Raw genomic sequence first — 24,827 nt, 5'->3', positions numbered from 1 at the left:
AAGCCCTATTTAAAAGTGTGGATGATGTATACGTAAAATACATGTGTATGTCTCTGAAATATGTATGTAATCTCCATGGTTTCAACTGTTGTCTTATTAGATAATAACAATGGATGAATAATCCTATTTCTGTTTCTGAATGGAAACAGATTATTTCTGAAATAATCCTATTTCATGTTGGAATGCATGATTTTTCTCCGGTGTCTCTTTTTAATTATGCTTGTGTCATATATTTAAATGAAAGCACATTCCTTGCTGGCCCATCAGTGACAACAAAGTGACAGGGCTGCTGCACCACACAACATCAGCTTGCCCATTACGGTTGCCCCTTACACAATTTATGCAACCATATGCTGCGGCCTGGGTGACATCCCATCACCGTCTTGAAGGACAAAGACAAACTTTGTTATCGATACCGTAGAGGTGCATAGTGCGAGCTCTGGGATCGAATTCCTGGATTAACTCTGAGTAAATTATTTAATCTCTGTGCCTCATCTTCCTCCTCTGGGAAATGAAGATAATGAGAGCACCTACTTCATGGGGCTGCTAAGATAATTAAATGGGACAGTGCATATAAAGTGCCTAGGACAGGGTCTGGCACATACGCATATCTATTTGCCTAATGTTTCTTGAAATAGACCAACGGGTACAGACTTTACTAAACTACTTCTTTAAAAAATACGCCAATATTTTTGTAAAATTTTCAATGCCTCCAGATCAGTGAAGAGTTTATAAAAAAGACCACTTACAGAAGGCATTTAATATATCATTGCCTGACAGATTATATGATATAATTATCACCATTTTATACAGTGTATGTTGTCTCCTAACACAAGAATGTACTTTCCATGTAGGCATGGAGTTTTCAGTTGTGTTTACTACTGGGTCCCTGGTCCCTAGAACTGTACCTGTCATTTAATAGATAATAAATATTTGTTGGGAAAAAAAGGAATACATGAGTGTTAGCTCTTTTAGTAGCTTTTATGGATAACTGAGAAGTGATTGCCTACAGTGGCCCAATTCTATATTGAGACTAAAAACATTATCCACATGTTATATACAGGTCTTGGTGGTGGGAAGAAAGGGATTTGCACAGCTGTGGCCTTGGACTCAGCAGCATGACAGGCTGACATCTCTGACTTGTACAAAGTTACTGACTTCTAAACAAGACCTCAGGGTCACTATTCATACCTGAGGATGTGCGTTCCCGGGGAGCACTTTCCTGGTTAGCTTATAAACGTTTATTAAATGTTTAAGCTGGATGGGTCTTCTTGTATCAAAAAGAGGTGATATGATAAAGTATGGTAGTTTTATCCATGTTTTCATTTTGTCTTTTAGCAGCTAAACCTTTCCTGAAAGGAAAGTCCAAAAGCTGTGGAGATGCACTGCTTGCAGGGTGATCCCTGCTGTGCTGCCTCAGGCGTGCTGATGTTTCTTGGAGCTGTTGATGGGGCAGGAAGAGCGCGAGCTTTAAGTTTTCCAGACCGGGGTTCAAGTCCTAGCTTAGCTGCTTACTAACTGTGCTTCTGGACAAGCTATTTAAGTTCTGTGAGCCTCGGTTTCTTCATCTGTGTGAAGAGAGGAAATCAAGCCAAGCTTTCAAGGGTTCAAAGGAAGGTATATTCAGTTCCTCGCACACAGTAGGCATGTAATAAAGCAAAGCTTGTATTTCACCGGATTCGACAATTTCAGTAAGATCATTCCATAGCTTATTGAGGACCTTGTAGCCCCCTTCAGAAAGAGAAAAAGTCTTCCCTTGTGACATCAATTTATTAGCAGCAAGGTTCTAACCAGAAAGTCCCCCTGTCTTCAGAGATGTGTAGAGAACTTGACATGGAGTTTTCTACAACAGTTTCTTCAATCACTGCCATTATAGCTCAAGAGCTTCTAATTGCTGATAAGCCGGAAGGAGGATGAGTGAGCCACAGGACAGATGCAGCCTGTGTGCTGTGGATGAGACAGCAAGGCAGGCTCCCGTCAGCAGTCTTCATTAGGCGCTGCTCAAATACTGACTGATTAGCACAGGGCCCACACTAAATAACACGTTATTCCTGGTACACAAACAGTAATTTTATTTATAAATTACTGCATTTTTTCCCATGAAAACATCTTTTTTCCCAAGCAGGAGACTTCAGTTAACATTTATTGAGTGCGTACTGCGTGTCGGATTTTCCTAGGAAACGGTGATCTGGAAATGAGTGAGACTCCCTGTGTTGCCTAGAATCCCATGGTCTACTGGGAGGGATGGACACACAAGGCAGTACATCACCGCAGACATTCCAGTGCCTGGTGGAGGTGCGAATCATGTGCTTTGCGAGAACACATGAGGCAGCTGTTACCTCTGCTCACTGGACTCAACAAAGTCTTCACCAAAAAAGGGACCACTGGGCAGGGCTTGAAGGAAAAGTGTAAGTTTAGCCTGATAGAGGAAAGGAAGCTGTGTAGTTCAGGAAGAATCACGGATGGAAGGAATACAGAGTCTAGTTCAGTAGTTCTCAAGGTGTGGTTCCTCAACAAGCTTCATCCATGGGATGTATCCCATCTCCAGGGAATTTGTTAGAAATGCAAATTCTTGGGAACCACCCCAGAAACTCTGAGGATGTGGTCCAGCAATCTGTGTCTTCACAAGCCCTCTGGCTGATTCTGGTACACACTCCAGTTTGAGAACAGTTGAGAATTGTTATAGTCAATTGATGGTATTGACTGTAGGAGTGAAACAAAAACATATTATTTATATTTTACATAATACAGAGATATCGAGATAGATATAAATTTGCCATCCCCACTGCAACTTGTTTCTACAAAGGTTTAGGGTGGTTTACAAGATTCTATATGTCATGAAAAGGGATAAAGCATACAGCCAAAAGAAACAAAATGAAAGTAAAATCAAAGTAGGGAAGCAATAAAACCATTACTATTTGTCATAAATTTCCCAATAAACTTCGCGCTATTCAAAGCATAAGTGGAAATACATTCACCTACAAGAGTAACGCTACCTGCAAGATTCAGTGGCAGTTGTTAAACACACAGCTTTACTAATACTAAGACCTGAGAGGGATTTCCCCATGGTGCCTCATTCAGAAGACACTCTTTGCGGAGATAGATGAGATCCTGACAGTAAAAACCACACAAGTATAAATACGTATTTCTTATAACTCCTTCCCATAGGCCAGTGGCATCAAAGAGAAGTTCAGTGAAAGGAATCCAGTGAAAGGCCTTAATGATGAGGTCAGGTTTGTAGGTCTCAGATGATCTGACTCACATCTCAATAGTATCATCAAAGACGAAAGGAGACGTAGATATGGAAGCGTTAAAAAAGCCAAGGGAAAGATCAAATGGTTGGATTTGAATGCAATATAGAACAGGCGTTACACATCATCCTAAGAACCTCATCTTTGAAGAATGTGCTGCTCTGGACTCTCTGAACCTCCTAAATTGAGATGTCTTTGCACTCCTTAACTTTTGCACCTTCTAGATTTGTTTTTTCATAAGTTTTTACTTGGTTCCTTACATTACATATGCAACATGTACCACACAATCTAGTGCTTGATTAGATTCTGCCTTGTATTATTCTCTGATTGTTTCATGTTTATGTGGTTTACTTCCTCAACTAGTTTGTAAATTAGCTAAGGCCTCTCGTTTCCATGTTTCCTTTAGCACAAGAAATATTTTAGGGAGAGGCTATATGTTCACCTCCTCTTGAAGGAGTAATAAGAATTTGCTTAGTGGACAGAAGTGAGTATTTGAGAGAGCACAAAGTACAGAGCACTGGAGAGTGTGGCCTATGGGGAAGAAGACACCGAGTCCAGTATTGCTGGTGTAGGGGATGGGACAATGAGAGACAAAGCTGTCTCGTAGTTGGGGGCTAGATCATTAAAATCTCCACTTTAGGTTATATTCAAAGGTTTAGATTATATTGTAAAGGTATAGGGAGTCTGGGAAGAATTTAAAGCTAAAAAATGGCATGACTAGATAACAAAGATCACATTGCAAATCATGCTGTTAGCATTGTGGAAAATACTGTGGAGGGCGTGTGTGTGTGTGTGTGTGTGTGTGTGTGTGTGTGTGTGTTAGAGGTTGTGAAAACAAAGTCATTAAGGCATAGTAGCTAAGAGCATGCTGGGTTCAAAATGTACTAATTATCTGATCTCAGACAAATTATTTAATATTTAATAGCCTGTTTTCTGATCCAGAGAATAAATTGCTACCGTATATTGTTTGAGGATAAAATGAGATAATCCTCACTCAAAGGGGTCAACATGTGCCTGGTATATAGGTGCTCAAAAATGCTTGTAATTATTATGGTTGCTAGAGGCACAGAGACTATTCCTTTTTATTCACTTAGTATTTATTATTTCCTGTCTTTGTTTTTCCAACCAAAGCCAGATGAGAAAGCCAAGACCTTGGAACAGCCTGAACAGAAGCAGGAGACCCATGATGCTATTCCTAATCAGCTTTGGGAGTGGGGCTGAGACTGGCCACTGGGAATTTGTCGTGGCATCAGTCCCATCCCCAGTGACACTCAGCAGCCCCCTTGTGGAAGGACAGAAGGATGGTGGCATCAGTCCTTGGTTTTATGTAGTCCAGAATAGATGAGACACAAGGATCACAGAGCAGGGAGCTGAGGGTGATAACAAAAGACTGTTCGACATGATGTGTCTCCTGGGCTGGCAAGAGAAGGAAGGGAGACGCTGAGGGGCTGATAGTACTGGAGAAGAGGGAAGAGTTGAGGAACCAGAGAACGGAAGAAATTATGAGAGCTTTCAGAGAGCAGCAGAAGTGGGAGTAAGGAAATGAGAAAACTTGAGAGTTAGGGAGTTGAGGTTGGGATATTAAGAATCCTTAATGCTTTTTACAGTGCCCAGTGCAGTGCATGTAAACAATCGTTATGCAATAAATAATATTGAATTAAATTCATATGTTGATTTGATTTGACTTCATGCCCAGTACATTTAAACAATATATTGACTGCCGTCTTACAGGCTAACATCCTTGCCTGTCAAAACTGAATGACTTTAATCCAGGGACAATGAATGTCGTCATATTTTCTTCTCTACCACAGCAATAGTGTTTTCAGAAAGTTTAGTGAGAGAAGGATTTGTTTAAAATTTAAGATTGTGTAGAAATCCAGAGGGGAATAAAAGACTGGTTCCAAAATGAAAAAAGCCAAGAAGGAGTCTAATTGCTAGATAGGTGAAGAGTAAGAATAAGGCACTTCACAAATTATGTGAAGGTGGAAGCAGAAGAAGGGGGTGCATTGGAGGAATCGCAAATCTGATTCTCATCAACAGCAGCCACTACAGGGCCCAGGGAAGGCTGAACTCAGAGGCAGAAAAACCTCCATAGGGGGTTGAAAATGGCTGGTTCAGAGACCGCCCTTGTCCTCACCCCTGTGTGCTATCTGACCACCTCTCTCTCATGCATGCACACACTGATGAGAGTCTTGAAAGAGTGAATATAAAATCTGAATGAGTGTGCACAGTTTGTTGGAGCTAATAAATACTTAAGCTGATAAGGCCATATAAAGACTCCTTAGCCAGTTGTGATGGGGCTGCTTCCGAGACTCACATTTGGACCTCTGGGACATAGAGCACTTTGGGGGTGGTCCTATCCTGCCTGCAGTTGCCCCAGCTGGGCAGGAGGGTCCCTTTACTTGGATGGGCGTGCTTTTGTGGGTCTGCCATGGTTCTGCCACAGACAACGACAGGGTCTCAGCCGCTCTGGGCGGGGAGCTGGGCCTATTCGATCTAGAAGGATGTTAGGCAGCTTCTCTATTTCCGTCCCTGGGGCTACATGGAGTCTGGATCTGCTTCTCTGAATGTTGGCTCCCCTCCTCTCTCCTCACATAGTCTCTCTGCAGGACCCTTGTTTCTGCTGCCCCACAGGTTCAAATGGTGCACAATTCGAACTTCCTATGGTGCCAACGCTGGCCCCTCCTTTACTTGACTTTGCATTTAAACTCACCAGGGTCCAGTGGCTCTAGGAATATTCCCATTTAAATTTCCAGGAGCCTGCAGCTGACTATCTCAGCTAGGTCTCTGCATGGATGGCCCCTGAGTTGGGTCTTCAAACCCACTTCAGTCAGCTCAGAGGAGGCGGTGATCACCTTCAACATTCCTGGCCAGGACATCATCAGCAGATGCCATAGGTAGGGAAAGAATTCTCAAAAGCAAGTGTCAGCTGAAGAGCTACCACAAAAGGGATCACTATAGGTAATTTGGGGGCCTCAGCACTCAGTAAACTAGATTTGTAGAGCATACTTGGTACAAAAAGCAGCAGCGTTTAAAAGAAGGGAATTTATGAGAAAAAACTTTTGATTCAGGTAAAAACAAAAAATACTCTGGCTGTGAAGCAAGTTGTCTAGAATGTGCCAGAACATGTTCACAAAACTATTCAACTAGTTATGAGAGATGTAGACAAAAATAACTCAGTTTTCATTAGAGGCTATTTCCACTGCTTCTTTTCAAGTTGTATTGTGTTGTTTTGTCACTGTTTTTGCATTTTTCCATCTCTTCATCATGGCTGTCTTTATATCCCATTAAACAATTTTTCTCTATCATCATTCCTGTTTCTCCTAGATTAATCAGTGGCTTGCGTTTTTTCTCAATTTTTTTTTCTTTTGGAATAGAACCTGATGATTTTTGCTCTTCTCTGTGAAAATTCTGCAGATGTGTTTTGCTTCCATAAGATAGGGTGGCTCCCTGCCCATAGTGCCTCCTGAAGAGCTATTGGTCATGGCTGGTCGAGGTGACCACATTTTCTTAGTAACTCCCAGGGGGGTCTATCTGTGGGCATGGCTGAAATCATTAGACCCTCTCCTAGAAATGCAAATGGGAACAATTCCAATGGGAGCACATCTGCAAGGTCACATGGAGTCAGGACAGTCACCTTCCCACCTGAGTCAATCCAAAATAACGTTCTGAAGTTTTATAATGTGCTGCCTCAATTATCTCCACATAAAGATTCCCTCCTAGGTCCTCTGATATTTTAATCAACCAGCAATTAGTATATACCAATCTTAATGACTTACTAACTATTTCTCAAGGAACACCACTCTCCACCTTTTTATGCTCAAAAACTGTAATGAAACTGCTTTTTTAAAGCTTTGTATGAAGACAAAGACAGTTGTAATTGTGCTCCCTACTGTGACCCAATTGGAGGAGGTTTGCGGGTTTTTTGTTTTGTTCTTTTTATAATACCATATCTTTTGAAAGGGAAGTGCTCCAAAGGCATTTATTTGTAGGAGCAGACTGATTGAAGGAAGTATTCACAAACAAAATGAAACTGCAGATGATTAGGATAGCAATAACTGTTATGGAAAAGCCAAAATACATTCTGTATATATAAAACGGCTTAGCGTCGTGCTCAGAGGAATATGATGTGTGTTTCAGACTGCTTATTCAAAGGTGCTCTCAAAGTATTTGTATGATTTTAAGTACACAGCACATGAAAACCTTCACTTAGAGAAGACTGAAAAAGTGAAAGAAAGTGGCATTCCGTTATGCTTTGCAGCTACAAATTCAGAAGGTTAGAAAATATCTGAAAAGTGGGTCTTTGGGCAATGTTAACTCACACTCTCACCTCTGTTGAGTTTTCTGCTTACTTTTACACTAAAAGAGCATGGCTTCATTTTTCTAGTGGTGTATTAATAAGAACCATTCCCTTTTTTTCTTTTTTTTCTTTCTTTCTTTCTTTTTTTTTTTTTTTTTGCTGAGGAAGATTCACCCCAAGCTAACATCCGTGCCAGTCTTCCTCTATTTTTTAGTATGTGGGCCTCCAGCACAGCATGTCCCCTAGCAGAACTGTGTAGGTCCACGCCCAGGAACTGAACCCGGGCTACCGAAGCAGAGCATGCTGAACTTAACCACTAGACCACCGGGGCTGGCCCCATTCTGTCTCTCTCTCTCTCTCTTTTTCTTTTTGGTGAGGAAGATTGGCCTCGAGCTAACATCTGTTGCCAATCTTCCTCTTTTTGCTTAAGAGAGATTGCCACTAAGCTAACATCTATGCCAATCTTCCTCTATTTTGTATGTGGGACACCGTCACAGCATGGCTTGATGAACAGTGTGTAGGTCCACGCCCAGGATCTAAACCCATGAACTTAACCACTATGCCACCAGACCGGCCCCCTGCTCTCTTATTTTTTAAAAAAAAATTTATTTAAAATCGTAAGCCTGTTGAGCATTTAGTTCTTCATTCTCAATCTCCATAGAATTGAGATTTATTATTAATGGAGGGGAAAATTGTTAATAAAAAATCTGCACCCATATTATATTGAATTTTGTTCTGTCTAGAAAAAGTGCTCATGTGTGTTTAGACTGTGATGGAAACACACGTGGGGCAAGGAGGCCTGAAATGGAGGACTCTGTCCCAGCTGGCCAGGACATTCTCACCCTCTTTTAGGGTACTCCCTCCTCCCTTTCTGTCTTCTCTCAAGAACTGCCCAAGCAAGAAATAATTGCTTCTTTTACATCTTCTTGCCTCTCCCAACCCCTAAATCCAGTCTCTAACTACAGCCAGAGAAATCTTTAGTGTGAGTATGCTTGTGTCACTGCCTAGCTTAACGGAGCCTGGAGCCCTCATGCAGCTTGGAGAACCTTGAGAACTCTCTCGCTCTCATGGAGCATTACCACCTGCAAAGCAAAGTCTCTGTACCTGGATAGCTTACAGACGCTCTCTGGGATTTGGCCCTGACTACCCATCTCACTCAGGAATAGGATCAGGTGCAAGAGTCAGAAAACAAAATAATAGTGGCAGAGGAAAAGATAAAGGCCTATTTCCTCCCACATAAACAAGATGCATAGGTACACATCCAGGGCTGACACAGCCCTCCACTGTGGCCAGGTCCTTCACCTTGTGCTGGTCTGATCGTCCCCATCCTCAGACTGTAACTTCCACCTCGTGGTACAAGATCACTGCTCAGCCAGCCCTCATTTCTGCATTCCAGCCAGGGAAGGGGTAGGGCAGGGTACGCCCTTCACTGTAGAGACATTTTCCAGAAATTGCACATGCCATTTCCAATTATATTCCATTAGCCAGAATTAGTCACCTGTGCACATCTAAGGAGATTGGAAAATGTAGTCATTATTCGGGAACTATTTTATCCTCTTCAATAAGGGAATCTTTTCATTCTCTTCAGTGGAATGTTATAACCTGGCATGGACAGGTTGCTTGGAAGGAAGCCAAAAAAACCACTTGACCCTGAAAAGATTTCTGGAGATTTCTTCTTCCAGATATCTCCTCAAAACAGAAGACAGTGCTCCCTGTTCTCCTGGGCAGGGTCCCCCACATTGTTCTTTCTAAAGCAAGTCGTGATGGCCTGACTGTCAGTCCTCACTGAGTGAGAGAATGGAAGCCCTTCACTTGTCTCTTTTCTCTTCGTGTAAAGAAAAATCAAGAACAGCAGCTCTAAATAAAGACATGCACAGAAATCAAAAAGAAAGAAGGACTTGCCAGCTTTGCAAGACTGTTTTCCCCTTGTCAGCATCTTCTAATATGTGGTTTGTTTGTTTTTTCCTCCGATCTAATAAATTACCTACCTTGAGAATTTCCTTTAAAGGGCTGGATTGTTCTTGCTTTAGTCATCGTCTCTACAACAACGCTTCTGCTCCAAGTGTGCGAACTCTGTAAAAACCGGGTGCACCTCACACTCAGAGCCCTCCTCATGGTAGCCAATATAGTCAACAAATTTTCCAAGCCAAAACTCAGGACATACAGTCTGACGGTAAAATCAAACTTAGGAGGACAACAAAACACAATTTTGAAGTCATAGTGAACAAGAAAAAATGAGAGATGATCACCGTAGTCATAGAAACTCTCTGGCAGGCATGTTGACTCACACTTCCCGCCCTTGCTCAAAGAGAAAGGCATGAAAGACAATTTCTTTTTCTATTTTCAGAAATCTTTTATGGCCACTTAAAATCTAATTCAGGGGCTAGCAGCTTCCCTCTCCAAGGATGCAGAAGATAAGAATTGTTACGTATCTTCTTTCATGACTGGCTCATGTCCCTCTGAGCACATCCTAGCCCTTTGCCACTAGGGGTTTGCGCTATGCATTTGGTTGTGTGCAGCAGCAAACTCTAGGCCCTGCCCAGGAGGGATGCTCGGTTAATTCTTCCTGGGGATGCTCTTAGTGACACCACAGCCTAGAGCAACTGATGTCCATGGATGCCACTCATAAACATTAATTAGGAGACAATAAAAAAAAATAAGTGGCAGAAAGAAGGGTGCTGGAAAGGGATTTGAAGATTGAGGAAAGAGGAAAATGAAGAATGCCAGAAGGAAGAGCAGGACCTCCATGGGAGATGCCACCAGCAACTGTTTAATCCATTGAGGGTTTTAGATCATCTGCCCCTGCTCACCAAGATGTCACCAAATGTGTTGCTTTATTTTATAATTACAAATTGATCTACTTTCCTTTTATAGTGACAAGAGGGTAGAAGAGAGTGTAAGATTTTTTTTATAGAAAGGGCCAGGATATTAAGTCATTCATTTGGCCTTAACCAAAAAGATAGCTTGAGCATTTGGAAATGCTTATGACCATTCTTTTCATGACCTTATTTGCCCACATTGTAGAGGAAAAGGACAAGATGTCAATATCCTTTTACAACATGAAGTAAAGAAGGAGGAAAGGTAACTTATTTATCCTTGATGCAATTTATTATGCTCTAAGAAAATATAAGTGCTTGTAATATAAATAGCCCACTTTAGTTTTAGTAAAAATCACATTGTGTATGTGTAACTTACAAAAATGATATTGTTACATCATTTAACTTAATTCATTATTAATGGCTTTAAAAAGGCTCTTCATTTGCTCTGCTCGTCCTCAGGTAACATCATCTCTCATGAAATGCTGTTCACATATTAGAGATAACTAAATATTGAATATATAATTCAATAATATTTCACATTTTGGAGTGTATGTAATTTACATTTTTGGCTCTTGCCAGTTTCACATTTCATTTAGCAGAAAATATCTACCCAAGACCAAGCTGCTTCGGAAGGAAAGTTTGAAGGATTATTTCATATATTGATGTTCTATTATGTGTAATCATAATACTTACGTCACTATAATCCAACTGGATTGTTTTTGTTTTTTAAAAGGCAAAAATGTCTTCAATGGGAGCTGTTTTATAGAAAGACTTCTTCATGCAGTGGATTTTGCCATCTAAATTGGTTTGTGCCACAGTTTTGTTAAAAATACATATTTAACCCTCTTACGTCCCTCCTTACCACCGCCCACTCTTGGGATCATAACTTCATGCAAAGCAGTCCTAAGGTATTTTATGCTAAAATTTCCTGTTTCATTAGTCTCTCCTCAGTGGGCAAGCTTTGATATATAGGTTCTTCCTGATCCACAGGTATCATGAGTCCTGCTTTCCTTTTTGTCTCTTCAGGTGTCAGTTTATTTCTCTCCTTCAAATAGACTGTCTTTTGTCTAGACATCCTGTGGTCCCCAGGAAGGCAAACTCCTCAGCCTTTACAGTCAAGGCAGGTAGCACTTCAGAACTTCAAGAAGTGGGATAGTCTCTGGTGGGTTGTGGAGGCTAATGGGTGGCAGAGGGAGCATTCACCTGCCTGCCTCCTGCCTTGCCTTGAAAACTACTGGTCCCTAGAACACCTGTGAGATGCTCGGTCCCTTCCTTCTTTGACCCTTCCCTTGTCACACAGTCATCTTTCCACTCCGTCGATGGGACTTGAACTACAGAATGGACCACTTTGGGAAATTTTGCATCAATGCCTTAATTCATTGAATAAACATTTTACTGAGTTCTCACCATCAACCAAGCACTTTGCTGGGCACAGGCTGGGTCAAACATAGTCTCTACCCTCAAGGAGCTCATAATTTACTAGCTAACCAATTTCGAAAGATTCCAGTGATGAAAACCTCCCATCAGTTTTCCTAAGCTATTAATCCAGAAACTGAGAGAGTAGGAGGAAGAAAGGAGCTTCATAAAGCATGGCTAGAGATTCTCATCTTTGTCAGGAGCTCCCACGTACAGCACGTCCCATGGGATAGACAAGACCTGACCCCTCAGAAGTCCATGTCCATGTGTGGGTATTTTATTTTGTTGCAGTTGTTTTAGTTAAACCATTTAAGCAGAATCTTTTAATCCAGGCGGAGGAGATGCCATGATAGTCAAACTAGCCAGTTTGAGCTTATTTCTCGGTGAGTGCTCTCAATTTGTTGAGAGGAAGCTCTTTCCCTCCCATGACAGAAATACAGGGGCAGATCTTCCCGGCAGCTCTGACTGATTTGCCACACTGTTACTTTTTTCAAGTCTTAATTAACCATGAGGGGATTGTTTGTGTGCTGTAATCCTTACTACAGAACTGGGAAAGCATGTGACAGAAGATAGATACATCCTCAAGTCAAGTTATAAGGTGCCAGTAGCCTCTTATTTATTTTTTTCCACTCATATTTATTTCACGAGTGCTTGCTGTGTATTTACATGCCTGGCCTGGTGCTAGGTAGGGGGATATAAAGGTGACTAAGAGGGAGTTGGCCTGCCAGGAACTTACCAGGAGAATGCCTGAGACAAAGGATTCCATGCCTAGAAACAGAGGGGAACTAATTCTCTCTGCAAGGGGCGCGGGTCAGCAAAGGCTTCCCAGAGAAACAGCCCTGCACGTGTGCTAGCTTTATGGTGAACATAGAGTAAAGAAAAACAGAGAAGCAAGGGAAAGATGCTTATTGGAATCAGGGAGGGAGAGGGAGTTTTTCTTTAATAATTTTTAAGCGATTTTTATATTCTGATAGTTTTCTTTTCCAGATTTGCTAGCTTTCACCGCTGCCATCTCCCCATGTCTGATTGGAGTCGGCTTCCCACCCTTCAGAGGTGATAGAGCTCTTCCACCGAGGCATTAAAGCTTTAGGAACAGTGATGCGTTCTTCTGCCAGAAAACGAACACAGTAGCAGAAAGTACATACAAAAAACAGCGGTATGTATTTACCAAGGGGAGCGTTAACCTTTTTCCCCTCTTGTTCTTCATTGCCCCCAGGTCTTTGCGGGAGCCGGGTCTGGAACCTAACCCCTGGGTGTCCATGACCCCCGCAGTTGTGCCCCATCAGCAATGAAAGGGTTATCGGGCAGCCGCGGCCATCACCACGGAGTCGCCTGTGATTCTGCCTGTGACTCGCTGTCGCACCACTCGGACCGCAAGCCATACCTGCTGAGCCCGGTGGAGCACCACCCCGCGGACCATCCTTACTACACGCAGCGCAACTCCTTCCAGGCCGAGTGCGTGGGCCCCTTCAGCGACCCGCTGGCCAGCAGCACCTTCCCGCGCAGGCACTACAACTCGCAGCAGGAGCTGAAGGACGAGTGCGCCCTGGTGCCCCGCACCCTGGCCACCAAGGCCAATCGCATTCCCGCCAACCTCCTGGACCAGTTTGAGAGGCAGCTGCCGCTCAACCGGGATGGCTACCACACGCTGCAGTACAAGCGCACGGCCGTGGAGCACCGCAGCGACAGCCCCGGCCGCATACGCCATCTGGTCCACTCGGTCCAGAAGCTCTTCACCAAGTCACACTCCCTGGAGGGGCCGTCCAAGGGCAGCGTCAACGGGGGCAAAGCCAGCCCCGATGAGACGCAGACCGTGAGATATGGCAAGCGCAGCAAGAGCAAGGAGCGGCGCGCGGAGCCCAAGGCCCGCCCCAACACCTCCCCGGGCTGGTGGAGCTCGGATGACAACCTGGACGGCGACATGTGCATCTACCACGGCCCCTCGGGCGTGATGACCATGGGCAGGTGCCCCGACCGCTCTGCCTCGCAGTACTTCATGGAGGCCTACAACACCATCAGCGAGCAGGCGGTAAAGGCCTCGCGGAGTAACAACGACGTCAAGTGCTCCACCTGCGCCAACCTGCCCGTCAACCTGGACGCACCGCTCTTGAAGAAGAGCGCCTGGTCCTCCACCCTGACGGTGAGCCGAGCCCGGGAGGTTTACCAGAAAGCCTCGGTCAACATGGACCAGGCCATGGTGAAGTCAGAGTCGTGTCAACAAGAACGCTCCTGCCAGTACCTTCAGGTACCACTTATGTCGAGTGACGGATGTTTAGAAATTGTATCTGCTATTTGCATGGTGTCTCTCTTGGGTCCTAGTCTTGGCTCTACTATGAATTGTCTGCATGAACCTGAGCAAATTATTTAGCATTTCTGTGGCGAAGTGTTTCTATCAGGAAACAAACACTCTACCAACTTCGTCCAGTTATCTCGAGATACTAGATATAAAAGTGCTTTGAAAAGCACGCCTACATAAAGGCAAGGAGTTATTAATGTGTTGTGATCCTTCTTTGTCTCAGGGATCGTGGGATAGGGAGGCTAAAAAAGCAGAGTCTACACAGAATTTTAAAATAAATCCACCTTTTTACAAAAGTCAACAGTAATCTTTTGACTTTTGGAAAGAGTTTAATTGGATCTATCCCAAGTTGTTTTGTTTTATTTTTTAATTGTAAAATTCATCCTGAAGCTGTTAGTTTGGGTGAATTGATCTACGTCTTCACTATCGCAATTGTCATCATTGCCAACGCTAACCACACCCTCACTCGAGCCCCCACTCCTGGAACACAGGAAATTGGGATAATGCCTGGGCCCTGAGGAGGTGGAGATCAGCCGCTTTGGGGACCTGACAAACACAGCTGCTGCGACTCAGGGCAACAGAGAAGAGGAGGAAAAGAAGAGGGAAGCATCCACGCAATAAAATACAATTAGTGTCAGCGTATAAATCCCACACACTTAGAGACCCAAGGCAGGCCTATCCTCCCCTTCCACTGTCTGCTTGTGTTTTTCCCAGCTGCCCTTCAATTCACTTAAACTAAATTTCACCTGGATAAAAATATCCGGGGAGGAGTTCTTTTCTTCCCTATCTCCTCCCTCTAGTCTTCGCAACACACGATCCTCCATACAAAGGACCCTCATATTTTTCCTTTTCAGAGTGTCTTTTTCTCTGTTCTCCTCCGTTCTCCCCATCTTTTAAAAACAGTTTTAGCTGGACAAAAAAGCGTGACATAATCATTTCCCACTCTCACCTTGAGAACAAATACAAGAAAAAAGTCTTTGCGCTGAGTTCATCTTTTTGTTCCCTTTTATTCCTCCTGACCAACCTGGCTCCCGTGAGAATGCCTCCACCCAGCCCTGAGAATATTCCAGGCTGGCAGTCAGTGAGCAGGGACAGTGCCAGAGCCCATTCCCAGAGTCTAGAAGAAGCCACCTGTGTGTGGATAGTTTTCACAAACAACACACAATTACATGGTCAGCATGTCCCACTGGAGGTGGTATTGCCTGATTCACTAGAAGTCATCAAGAACTGTTAGCATTTTAGAGCTAAGGAGCATCTAATCCAACCTCCTCATTTAGCATAGAAAAAACTAGGCTCAAAGAGAGGCAATGGCTTGGTGGTTACACTGTTACTATGTGGCAGAGGTAGGACTGGAGCCGAAGTCTCTTAATTTATAGAAATGACCATTATAAGAGTTACAGCTGAAGGCTTTACAGATTCTTTAAGCACGTAAATTTCATCCACCGCTGAGGATAAAGTATTTTGACAAAAATATCTGTCTTGAAGAAAAGATTGGTAATGAGATAGACACCCTAGAGTAGCATACATTTCTTCTATGAAGGTTCTATGATAAGTGGCAAAAACAAGAGAAATTTTAAAAAAACAAAAAACCAAGCCCTGGACTTTAATAAGTAGTGATAAGATGAGATGAGACATATCAGATTAAAGAAGGATGCCCCCCATGGAACTAGGACCAACCTTAAATATCAAGTGATTTAAAGCCACGTGACCAGTAAGTTAGAGGCCTGAGGTTTAGACTTGGATCTATTTGATGCAAAAGACCTTTGTCCACGACACCCCAGCACAGCCCTGGAACCAAGGGCATGAAAATGGTGAGCAAGGAGAAAAATCATCTTTAAAGTAAACATAGTATTATTAAAGTTCTTCGGTAAAATGAGAAGAAAAGCTCGGAAGATTTAATGGGATTTAGTATAGTAGCGTTATTGGATCTCATATCATAAAGATTTGGAAATTCTATTTTCAAATTATTTATCTTCTTTTAAGCCAGTTTTTTTACATGAAATATTTGAGGCTTACAGAAAGATATAAAGAAAAAAATAAACACCTATTTATATGTCACCCAACTAGAGAAAGAAAACATTAGGGGCCGGCCCAGTAGCACAGCAGTTACGTTGGCACGTTCTGTTACATTAGGGGCCGCCTGGGGTTCTGTGGTTTGGATCCCGGGTGCGTACATGGCACCGCTTGGCAAGCCATGCTGTGGTAGGTGTCCCACGTATAAAGCAGAGGAAGATGGGCACGGATGTTAGCTCAGGGCCAGGCTTCCTCAGCAAAAAGAGGAGGATTGGCAGTAGTTAGCTCAGGGCTAATCTTCCTCAAAAAAAAAAAGAAAGAAAACATTAATTACAATGGATCACATGTGTAGCTTCTTCAGTCCCATTTCTTTCCCTTCCTCCCCAGAGTAATAGCTAATCTGACTTTGATACCCAAAGTACCTTTGTTTTTAGTTCTGAAATTATGGAAAGATTGAAAAAAATTATTTTCTATTCTACATTGGGCAGTAGTGAACCCTAAACCAAGCTAGTTCAACACTGAATATAAACTTAGCTCAAAGGCACACCTTCTTTAACAAATATTGACTTTTATTGAGCTCCTATTCTGTGCCAGGCTTTCAGGCTGAAAAAGAATTCGCTATTTCAATGTGGGGAGGTAGTATGTTTAGCAAGTAAACTAAATGCAGAACAGTGTGTTCTTCCCACCCAGCGTGCCAGGTTGAAGAGTTCCTCTAAAGAAACAAAAGGAGCTGGACGTTTACGGGGGGGTGGGGGGGGGGGGAGGAGAAGGGGAACTCCTGAGAAGTGGACGTTCTCTCCAGCCGCCTTCTTGCTTTGTAGGAAAGGGAGACTGCCAGCCTGCCGAAGCTCTTCTCGGGAAGACACAGGTGGCCTGCCTCTGCCAGCTCCCATGGGATGATTTCATTTAAAACTTATTCTTAGAAGCAAACTTGGGAACATAGATGCTTTTTTTTTCAGTTGTATTGCCTTAATTACAAAGTAATAGTGAAACTGGGTGTGTTCAACTTCAACCTCACAGGGTTTAGTGGACAAAGCATGGAACTTTAAATATGAGGATCTGTGTTCTAGTCCCTATTTGCCACTTTGTGATCACTCTCTATAACTCGTGATGTGGTTTGGAACCATCATTTCAGCTCTCTGGGTCTCCTCTCTCTGCTGTAAAGTGAGGCACTTGGTCTAGGCGGCCTGTGCTCTTCAGTCCATATCTTAAAACTCCCAAGTGACACATGTAGAGTGCTAATTAGAGCAACTTTCGAGAGTTGTAAGGCGTGGAACTCTCATTTAATAAATGATTCCCAAGAGTAGATGTTCTTCCAATGTTATCTAATTTTCTTTTTAAAATTCTATGAGATATTTTACAGTTGAAGAAACTTAGATTTAGGGGTCAGCCCCAGTGGCCTAGTGGGTAAGTTTGATGCCCTCCACATCAGCAGCCTGGGTTCAGTGTCCGGGTTTGGTTCCTGGACATGGACGTACACCACTCCTCAGTGGCCATGTTATGGCGGCATCCCACATACAAAATAGAGGAAGATTGGCAACACATGTTAGCTAAGGGAGAATCTTTCTCAGCAAAGAAAAAAAAAACCCTGAGACTTAGTAAATTAGGTTAAGTAACTTGGCCGGGGACACACAGCTAGTACATGGCAACATGGTGGGTCCAAACTGAGTATCTGCCTCCAAAGCCCGGACTCTTCCCATTTACCTTTTTCAATCCCTACTCACTCCAAATATAAAAGAGGGAGGAAGTAGCATAGGTAAGAAACCTATTATGTGACAGAAACCATATGGTATCTTATTTAGTACCTGAAACAACCTTGTAAAGTGTTACTATTTATTCCACTTTTACAGATGACAAAACTGAGGCACAGAAGATTAAATCATTTTCCCAGTAACTCATAGATAGTAAGTGGGAGAGCTAAGACTTGACCCCAGATCTAAGTCTATAGTGTGCTTCAAAAATATAAATAATTTGGGGGCTGGCCCTGTGGCCGAGTGGTTAAGTTCTCGTGCTCCACTGCAGGCGGCCCAGTGTTTTGTTGGTTCGTATTCTGGGCGCAGACATGGCACTGCTCATCAGACCACGCTGAGGCAGCGTCCCACATGCCACAACTAGAAGGACCCACAATGAAGAATATACAGCTATGTATCAGGGGGCTTTGGGGAGAAAAAGGAAAAAAATAAAATCTTTTAAAAATAAATAAATAAATAAATAAATAAATAGGGGGCTGGCCTGGTGGCACAGCAGTTAAGTTCACACGCTCTGCTTCAGTGGCCCAGGGTTCACCGGTTTGGATCCCAGGCACGGACCTGTGCACCGCTTATCAAACTATGCTGTAGCAGGCGTCCCACATGTAAACTAGAGGAAGATGGGCACAGATGTTAGCTCAGGGCCAATATTCCTCAGCAAAAAGAGGAGGATTGGCGGCAGATGTTAGCTCAGGGCTAATCTTCCTCAAAAAAAAAAAAGAAAGAAAGAAAGAAATGGGGGCCGGCCTGGTGGTGTAGTGGTCAAGTTTGCATGCTCCACTTTGGTGGTTCATGGGTTCAGATCCTGGGTGTGGACCTACACAGTGCTCATCAAGCCATGCTGTGGTGGCATCCAACGTACACAAAATAGAGGAAAATTGGCACAGGTGTTAGCTCAAGGTGAATCTTCCTCACCAAAAAAAGAGAGAAATAAATGCATTTTTTTCATTTTATTACTTGTTTTGTTCTGTAGCAAATCCATGCATTCATTTGACCTCATATGTGTGCAGGCGGTTAAGAAGGCATGTATATGAAATGTGATCCCTCTTAGGCTTGCAGTGGAATGACTGATATGTTCTTAATTTCATTCAAGACTGAACAAAGGTTAAAATAATTTTCACCAATAATTGAATCTAAATGCTAGCAAAGTTCTGATTCTGTCTTTGTAGAATTATCACTTGGAATTCATTTAATTTAGGTCATTGCCGTGATTCTATAGAAAATGAGAGGTCTATAGGTATTTGTCTGACATTACTTTAGAAATAAAAAACTGTAGCTTGAAATCATTGCAAGTTACTACAGTCCATTGGTGATATGTGCTCACTCACAAGCTGTTTGTAGTTAATAAAAAAAAGGCTCACTTTTTTCCCCCAATATTGTTATTTTTAAATGTCAAGAATCAGATGTCTGCTGTTTAGAACTATTGTACCGCTGCCAGTGACTGTCTGTATCGGAGTTTGGAGCAGGGACATGGATTTGAAGACGTTAAAACTGTCTAATTCTCAGTTGAGATGTGGCTGGCTTTTATACATTTGGAATAAAGCATTTATGGCACATCTCAGGGTAAGTAAACAAAATAGGAAGGGGTTGAAAGGAGTTTTTGTTGTTGTTTTGTTTTTGCTTTACAAAAGCAGCATTCTTGATTCTGTGTATACCTCTTTATGTAAATGTTCTGTGTTGAGTGACTGGCATATAAAGCCATTCAGAAGAGCAAGATTTTAGATTTCCAACTGTTAACCTAAAAAAAAAATCCCTTCAAATCACGTATTTTGCATTCATCCAGCAGCAGAAACAGGAAAAGGGAAACAAAACGCTCTCCGGTAGAAGTAGAGACAAACACAGAGAGAGAGGGAGAGAGAGAGCAAGACAGAGACCGAGAAAGAAAGCACTCTCAGAGATGAAATTTTAGGAGACCAAAATGATCGACCTTTTTAAGGCTGAGTGGGTTTCTTCAGTTTGTGTGCAAGTTTCGAGAAATGGCAGGACTGACCAGGTTTGGGTACAACTCTTTTATTACTTTGTACTTGGTGATCGTGTGTTGTTGGTTTGGGTGGTTTTGGGGGAGGAAGGAGGATAGTTTTTGTTATTGTGTTTCTTCTCTAAAGAATGGCTAGTAAGACTGAAAGAGCTAACAAACTAATGTGTGTGCAGATGGTAAGAAACCAGGTTGAGACATCAGATACCTACAAATCTGTGTCCCCACGGGGGCTTCATAAAATCTTTAATTGACACAGAGGATGCAAGGTGCTAGGTGCTATTATAGGATATTATATGGCTAATGCTTGAAATGTGATCAGTCGTTTTCCATGACAAGAATTCTGAATGCTTACTATTCCTTTGCAAAATTAAAATTTCTGGATGGTTGGGTTTGGGGGGTGGTTTTTTTTTTTTTTGGTCTGTTGGTTAAATAAGACTCCAGAAAAGATCACTGAAGAATCATTCATAACAAGCATGAACCCAGGATTTTTTCTGATGCAGGTACAACTATTTTTCAAAATTTTGTTTTAGATTATTTCAGTCTTTGCCCAGTGGGGATTTTCTTTCCCTGGCTGTTGTTTTCCTTACTCTTGTTTTTGAACAATTTAAATTATGCTAAATCAGTTGAAACTACTTTGTGTAAAATGTATGACAGTGTTGAGCAATTCTGCTTGTGATGTTTCCTTGCTGCCTTTTTTTTTTAAACCCCATCAACCACAGTGATGATTTTCTTTATGTTTAATTTAAATTTCCTTAATAATCCAGCAAGACAAATTCTTGACTATGTTTTCTCTCTGGCTTGCACGTCTCCCTATTTATCACTGATCTTATTGGAGATGTTCCCTTTCATTGATAGAAAACTGAGATTACTCCTGCCTCATGCTGACTTTGAATGTAGAATCAGAGATCAGCAGCTAAATCTTGGTAATTCTCTCACTAATTCTTTCTAATTCCCATGATTGTCCATATCTGATTAATGGGAGGAGGAGAGACAATTGGCAAAGCACTGTGAGAAAGCAGGGGTCCAGAAGGAGCCAGTGGTAGGACCAGGAAGATCAAAAAGAAATAGGAAATCCTTCTTGAAAGCTGTTAAAGAAACTTTATTATTCTTGGTCTGCAATTTCATTATTCTGAAGACAGCTTCGACAACACCAGAAGTACTTGGTTAGCCACAAAGGTTTCATAACAAATGCTTTCTGATCCCACCGAGTCCAGTCTACTAATGGAAGGCTACTAATAGCATTGGTTAACACAGATTAAAAGAGAAAAACTAGCCTTGGATTTCTTAGTGGCCAGTGGACTCTGTTTCCTCTTTCTCCATTCTCCTTAGAGGACAGTTTGCGTGAGTGCAAGTTAAAGACAGGAATTGAAGGTAATCATTGACCACTTTGTAGAAAAAGATCCATCCACAATCTCTGGTCCATTTGAAATCATGGCTTTACACAACTTGACACAAACAGTGATTTTTGAATGGTAGAATACATTGATCTTTTATTTGAGGTTGTATAGGGGCCAATAAAAAATGTGTGCAATATGGTCAAGCTGACTTTGATTTGGTGACTAGATTAGGGTTTTTTTTTTTAATCATTTTGGCGTTAGGTTCAAAGGCAACACCCTCTGTTACTGGATTATTGTGAATTTAGAGTTCAGTGGAAGAAATTTTTTACTTAATTAAGCTTGGTATCATTTTTCTCATTTTTGGAAAAGCGTGTATTGCTAGGGTCCTTGGCCCTAGACCTCATTGATATGGAGCTGAATCATGGAGAAATTGTATTTTTATAGATCTAAACAGTTGAAATCTGAAACTTCATTTGGTTCAACCTCTAGTATCCCTTAACAGTCAGATTTTATTCTGTCATTTGCTAGGGAAACTTGGTAGAGAAAAAAAATTGGCCTTTTCAGGTAAAACCAGGTTATTTTTAATAAGATCCGTGAAAAGTTATATGACCTCACAACGATTTGCATTACTCATCTGAAATTTTGAACCCGTAACTTTTCCCTTTGGATAAAAATAACAAGCATGTGTAACTTCACCTCTGGGGCTCATTTATCTGCTTCTCAACACCATCTTCCCTCATCCCCCTCCAGCAGGCTCTGGCCCTCCTAACTGCCATTTGCAACACATTTGGCACAGGGAAAATTTTTTTTGTCTTATTTTTTTAATGCATATTTAAGTGTTTTTATAAATTCTTAGACTGAAACCACAATTGAGGGTGCTTTAATTTTTTTCAGTGGATGATTTCTTTTCCTTCGACCCAGTCCTCTCTATTTGTAGCTAAAAGGTAAAGATATAAAGAAGAAAATAATTACTGTTACACATAAAGGAGGGAATATAGTGTAAGGAGAAGCATATTATCTATTCCTTCTGTGCCTTTGACCAATTGTTTATTGTATTTTTTAATTCTTTTATTTCCTGGAGAATACTCAGTTGACCAAGGAAAGACCTCTTATGATTCTCTGGTCCTTTAAGTATAAGAATATATAGGACTATCTTTAAAAACTGGGATTTTTTTTTAATTTGCTGAAGTTTAGCAATATGCTGCCTTGTTTCCATTTCTAAGATAAAGAGACTTCTAATTAGATTTGCAAAATGAGTTTTCTAGATAGGTAGATCTTTTCTTTCATGTACATTAGGTCACTATTCTCTATCAATTGGAATTTCTACCCATTGTCCTCACAGATTTAGGAAACTTCCTACAAAATTCAGGCTTGTGGTATGACAGAACTATCTATGAAGCAGAATGTTGTGGGGTCTAGGGTTACTGCATGCTGTGTGCGTGTATACAGGTCCGTATATACAGGTTAGGGTTACTGCATGCTGTGTGCGTGTGTACAGGTGCATATATACAGGTTAGGGTTACTGTATGCTGTGTGCACCTGTACAGGTCCATATATGCAGGTTAGGGTTACTGCATGCTGTATACTTGTATATAGGTCCATATATACAGGTTAGGGTTACTGCATGCTGTGTATTTGTGTACAGGTCCGCATATATAGGTTGAGGTTACTGGATGTTGTATGCATGTGTAGAGGTCCATGTATACAGATTAGGGTTACTGGATGCTGTGTACACATGTACAGGTTCATATATACAGGTTGGGGTTACTGGATGTTGTGTGCATGTGTAGAGGTCCGTATACACATGTTAGGGTTACTGTGTTCTGTGCACATGAGTAGAGGTCTATATATACATGTTACATCTGCATAGGCATTTCTACACCGATACTTCTAAAATATGTATTTATACATATGCTTTCTTTGATCTCTGATTCATGACATAAGATCAATTTTAAGTGTGTCTTTTCACAAAGTCCATGTAAGAAGAATGACTATAAAGTGGGAAATAGTTTTTCACATATCCCGCTAGAAAACTCATTACCTTGCTTTTACAATGATTATACTGAACTTGATCTCAAGCCATTAGTATAAACCAGTTAGAAGTGTCCTGCATCTCTGGTGTGAGGATAAATCTCTCTCATACAAAGAGACATTAAACAGTGGAAGGAAATGACTTCTGCTTCCCTTATTTTTTTTTTAACCACTGTTTAACATAAACCTGCAGGATTTTCTGACTCCTCCCTGATTTTCCTGTCCAGGTCTCTAAAACCTTAAGGTGTACAATGAAAGGACCACACAGGTTCTGTTTTTTGTTTTTCAAAAAAATGACAATTTTAGCATTCTAGAATCGCCTCATTGGACGGCCATCTGGTAAACCATCTCGTTCACAAATGTCTCCCTGCAAGGTGGACATACCATCTTTCTACCTGCCTATTTCTCCTCTGATAATCACTTTATGCAAGAATTATTTGAGATTATTTAGTCCAACCCACTCTTTCTAAAAGTGAGAAAAATAAACACGAAGGAGTTACCTTGACTCATACAAGATCCATCATCTTGTCAGCAGCAGGCTGAGATGAGCTGCTCGCTGCCCAGCTACAGCCCTCTTCTTTTTTCCATTATATCTTACACATTGTGAAAACCTTTAAGGCTCTTTTCAAAGACTAGCTTACCCATTCTTACTACCTCCTTTTTTTTTTTTTTTTGAGGAAGATTAACCCTAAACTAACATCTGCTGCCAATCCTCCTCTTTTTGCTGAGGAAGACTGGCCCTGAGCTAACATCCGTGCCCATCTTCCTCTACTTTATATGTGGGATACCTACCACAGCATGGCTTGACAAGCAGTGCCATGCCCGCACCTGGGATCCGACGCGGGCAAACCCCGGGCCACTGAAGCGGAATGTATTCGCTTAACCACTGCACCACCGGGCTAGCCCCTTGCTACATCCTTTTAAGTCTATAGGGTCAAGGCACAAGTAGGCAAAGGGAGAAAAGAACTGATCTGAAAGTCAGATTTGAAGCATATTTGTTGCTGAAAATGTTCACAACAGATGAAGACAGTTGTGAATTAAATAATTACCTGCAATTTGTAATTCTCTGGTTACAAATGGCAGGGTAGTATTTGTCACTTCTAAAAAAAGGAAATGGATATGTTTCTCCTGTTATCCCTGTCAGTCCCTCCTGCATCCCAGTGGTCTCATTAGGAGTAAACCACATTCCAAAGGAGGACAAATGGAGCGGCACTGCTCCATGTTTGGAGTTGCGATCTTTAGGCCCTACACTCAGAGCCCTGAGACCGGATATGAAGACAACCACTTCTCTCTGGCATCTTTCACTCTCTTGGCAGCCAGCTCCCCTCACCTCTCACCTCACTTGCCTAGAATAAAAATTGTTAACATAGCCGTAACCATATTTTCCAAAGTCAAAAATAGAATTTATAGTGACATGTAGAAGAAAATATATTGGAACAATAAGACCAAATATATTAAATCAGGGCAACTTTTCAGATTTGAAAATCTGAAAGGAATGGAGCATAGGAGATACCAAGGGCTACAGGTCATAAGAGGTCTTTCCTTGGTCAACTGAGTATTCTTGGTCATTGCTTTTGAAATTAAAAAGTGAGTAACTGGAAAGATCTAGTTGTAAAGTTGGAAATGCTGAACAAAGCA

At 41.8% G+C, this 24,827-nt stretch overlaps 1 protein-coding gene across 25 annotated transcripts in view; it reads left to right on the top strand.

Annotated features, from left to right (window-relative positions):
• DLGAP1 (DLG associated protein 1) overlaps positions 1-24,827 on the top strand; it is an 843,303-nt gene that overhangs the window by 510,718 nt on the left and 307,758 nt on the right. For 11 of the 25 annotated variants that reach the window (XM_070629775.1, XM_070629776.1, XM_070629781.1 and 8 more), the window contains one exon: positions 13,003-14,031. In XM_070629775.1, coding sequence (XP_070485876.1) covers positions 13,075-14,031 — 957 coding nt within the window. In that variant the 5' untranslated portion in view covers positions 13,003-13,074. Of the gene's footprint in view, positions 1-13,002; positions 14,032-19,154; positions 19,407-19,522; positions 19,843-20,237; positions 20,322-24,827 lie in introns of those variants that run through there. The other 14 variants (XM_070629790.1, XM_070629784.1, XM_070629796.1 and 11 more) reach the window with 11 other exon arrangements.

Source organism: Equus przewalskii, chromosome 7, assembly GCF_037783145.1.
Source record: "Equus przewalskii isolate Varuska chromosome 7, EquPr2, whole genome shotgun sequence".
Taxonomy (NCBI): Eukaryota; Metazoa; Chordata; class Mammalia; order Perissodactyla; family Equidae; genus Equus; species Equus przewalskii.
This window is presented reverse-complemented; position numbering and strand designations above follow the sequence as displayed.